The sequence below is a fragment of the Etheostoma spectabile genome, unplaced genomic scaffold (assembly GCF_008692095.1).
Source record: "Etheostoma spectabile isolate EspeVRDwgs_2016 unplaced genomic scaffold, UIUC_Espe_1.0 scaffold394, whole genome shotgun sequence".
Lineage (NCBI taxonomy): Eukaryota > Metazoa > Chordata > Actinopteri > Perciformes > Percidae > Etheostoma > Etheostoma spectabile.
Window position 1 is genome coordinate 159,289 of NW_022605599.1, and position 7,377 is coordinate 166,665.

The 7,377-nt window shown below is 38.6% G+C and overlaps 1 protein-coding gene across 1 annotated transcript in view; it reads left to right on the forward strand.

Moving 5' to 3' along the window:
- zdhhc21 (zDHHC palmitoyltransferase 21) overlaps positions 1-3,309 on the forward strand; it is a 6,390-nt gene extending 3,081 nt beyond the window's left edge. The window contains exons 7-8 of the mRNA XM_032511613.1: positions 729-772; positions 949-3,309. Of these exons, the coding sequence (XP_032367504.1) occupies positions 729-772; positions 949-1,081 (177 nt within the window). The 3' untranslated portion in view covers positions 1,082-3,309. The remainder of the gene's footprint in view (positions 1-728; positions 773-948) is intronic.
- Positions 3,310-7,377: the final 4,068 nt, after the last annotated feature.

Sequence of the window (7,377 nt, forward strand, 5' to 3'; positions counted from 1 at the left end):
TGTAGTGTGTCCTCTGTTGCTCGTCTTCAACTGGGACAAAATGCTGCTGCATGTCTTATAACTGGCATAAGCAAGTATGAGCACATTCCACCTATTTTAGCTTCACTCCACTGGCTGCCATTTAAGGATTCTTTAATTTAATTTTTTTTAAATGTATTTGCTTGAATGGTCTCGCCCCCCCCCTCCCCCTTACCCCACGGAGCTGCTGCACCCCCACACCCCCAGCGATCTCTCAGGTCAGCTGACCAGCTGCTCCTCTCGGGGCCTAAGGCTAGGCTGAAGGTCAAAGGGCGGCCGAGCGCTCGCCTCTGCACATTAGACCTCCTCTCTGTCTCCTTCTAAATCTCCTCTTAACCCACCTCTTCTCTTTGGCTTTTAACACCACGTAGAGTGTTGATCTTATGTGTATACTTGCATATTTTACTATTTTATTTGTTTTTATCTTTATATTGGGTACCTCGTCTTTTTGTTGTGCTTTTATCATGTTATCTATTGATTCTGTATTATCTTTTTGTGCAGCACTTAGGAAACCTTGTGTTTGTTAAAACGGTGCTATATAAATAAAGTGGATTGGATTGAAGATTTTTGGCAGAGCTGTAATGTTAGAAACGTCTATACTTAGCCTCCGCGGTAGAGAAAAGTGTTTCATAGCTGGAGCTGTCGACAGTAGCAATAGATGAATTGATCCTCTCATTTTGCATTGTTCTCTCCTTTTATCTCCCTTACAGGATACCACCACCCTTGAGAAAATGGCTCTCTTCTCAAAGGAAATGTGAGTCTGTTTAGCTCTGTTTTTCCCCTATGAAATGCTAGCTGTGTCCCCCCCTGTTTACAGTCTTTATGCTAAGCTAAGCTAAGCTCGGCTAACTGTTGCTAGCTCCAGCTCCAGCTTTCAAACAGTCCGTTCTCACATTAAAAATTGCCTTTTTTTTGGTATCTTCTTTTCAGATATGGCTCAAAGAAATCCTGGCAGTGGGCGCTAGCTGAAGTTTGCGGCACCCGCTGGAAACTGCTGTGGCTCGTCCCGCTCCGAAACAGACAGGCGCTCCACGCCGGCCACCACCTCCGCACCCACGTGTAGGCCGGCGACGCCACGGTTCCTCCCGCCTGCACAGATGTTCCAGATGAAACACTGTACGCACACTTCAGAATCCATCTGTTCGCCTTCCCCGTCCTCGTTTGTGTGCTTCGGGTGCGAGGCAGCGGTCTCTACAAGGGAGTGACGGGGAAATGTTGCTTTTTTTTACTCACTGTGACTGCTGTTTTTAGCATTTGGATACTTTAAATGGCTAATTGCATCAGAAGGATGGCACCTGAACGCAGCTGGCGAAAGGGACCCCTCTCAGGTTACTTTAACAAAGAGCCTTCCTGCTGCCCTTTAATCCGCTACAGACAGGAGCCGTGTGGCTAGTAGACAGGCAGGTTTTTACGTGTAAAGTTCGTGCCTTGTTTCTTTAAACTATGTTGACCTTTTTATTGTTTTTTTAAAGCATGAGCTGTGTTTCTGTTTGGATATTTTATGGTTCCAGTTTGGAAATGGCTTGTGAACGGTGGAGGAATCTGCATTGCTTTACTTGGGGATCACTTGATGATTCATTCATGTTTTTTATTGCATTCTTTTATGAAGGTTTTTATCTATGATGAGATGTTTTTATGAAGCATGGCCAAAGAACAAAGGTCATAACTTGAAGGCTGATATGTGACACTATTATGACACAAAATGACAGTTAGTCCTTGACCATGCCATGGTAAAAAATCTCAAATTAGAACCAAGTTTCTGCTATCAATCCTAGGCTGGATATGTTCTAATCAAATGTGCTGTATAATCAGCTGGTTTCTGGGAGTATATCATATAGTCCGCAGCCAATTCATATCACAACCTGATCATAATCTGTTGTGAAATCCTTGTTAATGGGGTTAGAGTGCCACACGCTATCCTCAAAGAAAACGCTGTTTATCTAAAAAAGAATGGTTGGACATTTTGTGAAATACACTTTTTTGCTTTCTTGCGCAGTGTAAGATGAGAAAATATATATTTGTATATTTTCTCATGCCAAGAGGTGTAAATGATCTTCTTATCTAACCCGTGGCAAGAAAGCAAATACATGTAATTTACAAAATATCGATTTGCTGTCATAGTTAGGTCTTAAACTTGTGGCTTTATAAATGCACATATTTATAAGTAATACAAAAACTAGCAGATTAGTCTACATGTGGTGACATGAGTTATTTATGGTGTTTTTTTTTAACACTATGGTACTGTTAAGACATTTGTTTGAAATTTGTTTACCAGGAGAAGGAAGATAAAACAGTGCATACTAATACTGGTGTAGCGTGGTTGTTTTTGCATATAATACGTTGCAATCCCATAGCTGAACCTGTACAAAAACAAAGCTCGCCATGTGGTAAATATATAACAATATCTAAGTAGTTTTAAGTGCCTTTCTAGGTCTTTTTACTTTCAAAGTACATAACACTCATGTTGGTCTCCATAAAAGCCAAAGACCTGGGGAAATGTTGCAATAGTGTTTTAGTAAACGCATGTTTTACCACATTTCTGAATTCAATATTATGCACTGATTTACACACTGTCACTCTGTTTCACTGCATCAATGGCACTCTTAAAAGAAAGTCTCCACTTAAAGTTATTGTATTTTACGTGTATCTTCTGTTTTAATCATATCTTAAATCAGTTTGTATTCGCATGGTGTGTGTTGATCACTTTGCTCAGTGGTTTTTATAACTCCGATTCAGGTTCTTGGATGTTTGTGTGAGTTATTAGTTTTGATTTCTGTTTGTTTGGTGGTGGGAAAATGGGCTGGGCGAATTTATGTGATTGACAAATAAGGGCGTGCTGATAGTTTACATTCTGTTTATGTTTTTAAAGCAATAAGCCATCTGTATTGTTACAACAGTACTGACAAATCTGATATGTATTGTATCTGTAAGTATGTAAATTAGGTTGATGAGTTTCACTTATTTCTCACTGACCAGTCACTACCCAACTGACCCATGTGTCAGTACTTCAGCCTCGATTACCACTACTGTAGCTGCTGTGTTTTACAGTATATCTTTATTTACCAACTTGTCAGCCTCTACGCCTCATGTTGTTAGGAGTAGATTAACAGACAGCGACTCCCAGCTGCTCTCTGGCGTCCCCCAGGGCTCTTAGTTTGGACCCGGGCAGTTTGCTTCACATTGTTCATTTGCTGTTTTTGGAATGTGTTTTGAAGCATTTTTTTTTTTTTTTACTCATACCTCAAACACTGGAGCAGTTAAGTTTTGTAAAATAAATAATGACACCACAAATATGGTATCCCATTTCTTTATGTATAAAAAGCCAATGGGGATTTGAGCGGATTGTCTTCTTTTCTTCAGCCTGCCCTTTAGAAACCGAATTCTCGTTGCAGCTCAGGCTTTCATTTAACAGAACTAATTAGCTAAATTAGAGCAACGCATGATGTCAATATCTTTAGAAACAGCATTATCAGCATTTATGTTAATCATTCATATACTGTACTGCATACTCCACTACTATCACTTTATAAACTCGTGTTACAGTGGCTATAGCATTTTAGCTGAAGAGCTAACACTACCAAAGTTAGTTAGCTAAGCTAACAGCACTTAGTTAACCCTTGTGTTGTCTTTCCGACAACCATGAAAAGATTTTTTTTTTTTCAACATTATCGCTTTTTCCAACATTTTTGTCACTTTTTCAACGTTGTGGGGGATTTTTGTTGTTTTTTTCCCAAGGTTTTTTGATGTTTTTTGATGTTTTTTGTCCCAAAGCTTATTTTGACGGCCCATTTTTTGTGACAACATTTTTTTTTTTTTTACTGAAAACGGGTCAAATTTGTCCCAAAGACAACATAAGGGTTAACAGAATGTCTCTGTGCTTCTTGAAGTAAATATGTCTTGACATGATTATATTTTATCAGTTTTGGGGCTTGAAAATCTTTCATGTCTTGGAAGCTAGATATGAACAACAGTGGCTGAGAAGGACATTATGGAGCATATTTATTAATTATTAATACTAAACCATTTATTTCATTACAGGGCAATATTTAATACTCAGGACCTTTGATACACCAAACTACATTCCTGCACAATGTGTATACAAAATTATGGTATTTATGTATATACTGTAGATGCTCTCAGAACTGGAACAGGCCCCCCCCCCCCCCCCTCTTTGTTGCCTGCACTACCTTTCCTTAATATTTTATATTTTTATATTTCGTGTTAACACTGTAAAGGGGTTGCTTAAATCTCGTTGCACAGGTACTGCACCTGTGTACAACGACAGTAAAGGCCTTCTGTTTTATTCTATTGTTTTGTATTCAAAGACCGCAGACACGTTGCTTCCCTTTATCTATTAAGAGATGTAACCATCCGTAAAATGTGTAATGTGATGACACAGAGGCCCCCACTCAGACATGTCAAGATTGATCCTTCAACACACACAACAGGCTACTTTATTTCAGAGAAAACCTCCAGCATTAGCTTTTGAAACCTGAAAGGAGCAAAGCGTTTGAATGGACTCGCGATGTTTTCTGCCATGGACAAAATATCCACTTTAAAAAAATAAGTTTGATTCTAATTTTCAGCCAATTTGTGTCACAGTAGGAGCCCGAGAAGCAGCTCAGCTGTCTCCAACCAAACGGTCCCAGCGAGGCGTGCGTAACGTGAACATAATCTATGTGTGTTGTCTAAGATGGTTACATGTTTAAAACATACATGGAACACCCGCCCACGCGCAAATGCAGCCACACACACCCATGTTATTGCCCTCAGCAACCCCAACTAGCTTGTCTTGACCAATCAGAAACCTTGATTTTATCACGCGGGGTTCTCAGTATTAGCAAGAACTTGGTCATTTGTATTGTAATGTGTATAAGTCCCATTAATAAATCCAAACTGATTGTCCTTACATTACCAACACCATGGTACCGGCCCCAAAATAAGACGACATGATAGCGATGAGGGCACAGATGAATTTAAACCTCGTGTTGTCTTCCCATCAAAATTGAAAATTAACACTTTTGTTGACACTTTTTTATAATTTAAAAAAAAAGGTTTTCTTACGTTTTTGTCCCTTTTTCAACACGTTTGACGCTTTTTTCAATATTTGATACTTTTTTGACGTTTTCAACACTACGTAACACTGACTTATTACCTTTAGTTTCACAGTTATTGTTGGAATTTATGGTCAATAAACCTCATTTAGAGGAAATTATACCTAATGTTTGAGTTAGAAAAGCAGAAATTAGGAATTAATGAGACTAAAATTAAAGGAATGGATGTTGATGATAATCACAGACTGGAATATGTCAACTTTTACTCAATACTATTTCAAAAACACTTCCATTTATGTTTCAAATGCTTTAAATGGAATAAGTTATAAAAGATAAATTAATGAAAGTAGAGATGTGTACTTGCCAAAGGGCGTTATGTGGAATCAATCATGTTATTTGAGGTAATTAAAAAGAACATTGATGTGGGACAACGGGTCAATTTGTCCCGAGGACAACGCGAGGGTTAATTAGAACGTTACACTATTCATGAATTTTGAATATCCCTCATTTTCTCAGGGATCTCCTCAATTATGTAAAGGACACCTCGTGATCCTCAGACCACGGTTTTGACACCTATAAAATACATTATCAGCGTAGATATTACAAAACATAGCTGTCCTCAGTGATGTAGTATTTGTATTTGCATTCCTCTTGCAGTACTATGGCGGATGCTTGATGTTGATGGAGCTTCACAATATCTTTGAAGATATGTCAATTAGTAAAGATGAATTACAAAAACTTGTCCTCAGAAATACTTTATGTCCTGTACTTTATGTCCTATGTCCTGTCCTGGTCTATTGGTTTTCAGAACTAACATCTTAACCAGTTTTGGTACATATTATTAACATAACCCCACCAGTGTGTTTCAATGAGCCTGGGGTGGAATTTAATTAGTGAGTGTGGGCTTTGGGACAGTCAAATTGAAGGAGTCCTGTCTGGATAATAGCAGTCTGCATCTGCCTGGGTTAAACGGGCTCTTAATCTCTGGTAATGGTTGGTCAACTGGACTAATTACATAAGTGACCACCTGCTACTCTTACAGTCTATGACATCTGGCTGAACAAAAGAAATAATTAGCCACATGCTTGATAAACATAAACTACGCTGGGAGCAGTTATCTCCCAGATGCAGGGCTGTTTACCTGTCTAGGATTGGAGTTAGTGGCTTGGCGTGTTCTGCTGACGAGGATTAAGTCTCAGAGATGGACGATGGAATCGATGATCGGATCACAAAAAGTATTGGTAGCATGGTCGTTTTTAGATTTTCTACCCATATGGGTCACATATCCTTGATGACTTGGACATCAGCTTGGCTTTGTGTAGAATGTAGTTCTGCTGTGAAGATCCATATGTTTGAAAAGCAATAATTTGTAGTTGTTGTTGGTGTTTTCTTATTACTCACAAACTCTATGTATCCATAAAATGCGACCTAAAACAATCAATTCAAATTTTTCAAATACAATTTCTCAGTAGCCTGACTCTCTGATTCCACTACGCTGTAGTAAGAAACTTTTATTGTAATGTTTCACACTATTCGTAAAGGCATAATTACATTGTTTCGACCCCAGCGGGTCCTGCGGGTGGGTTGCCAGTGGCAGGTGTCTGCTACGTTCCTCTATTTTCAGCTCCGCAGCTGAACTTCCCGAACACGGAGGTATTGATTGGCCTATTGATTTTCAAATAAGCTCTCGTTAGAAAGTAGAAATCCAATTAAAAGTTGAACTTGAAACGGTTAATCCAATCAAGACGATGAAACGTATCGATTTTCAACCTCAAAATCAATAAGGTTTATGAGCTCGGCCCTGAAGTTTTCCTTTCTCCAAAAGAATGACGAACACATTAAAGGTGAGTTGGATAATGCAAACACCTGAGAAAGAAATGTCCCATAGTTGATCACTAACTAATGTTTGGGAAATCCAACTCCAGAGGATGAACCTTTGACCCCTAATAAACACATATAAAAAACTTTGAAAACTGCAAGAGAAATTGACTAATTTGTGACTCATGAGGGGTCCTGCTGTGTAAAATATGAGCTGTGATCACCAATCGCACATGAAAGTCCATTATTTTTAAACCTTGTATTACAGCGTGCTCTTCATTTTCTGTAGTGGATCAGTTCACAATCATGTCTATAATCAATAATCTCATACAATTGGAAAAAGGGCATTAAGTGTGATGATGGTGAACATGTTGAGTATGTTTTAAGAGCTGTTAAAGAGGGCCCAATGTTTAGGAAAATAAAGTATTGTTCTTTAAGAACAAATTAAATTAGCTGAGTCATTCTATAATTAAGGGTACATGTCATG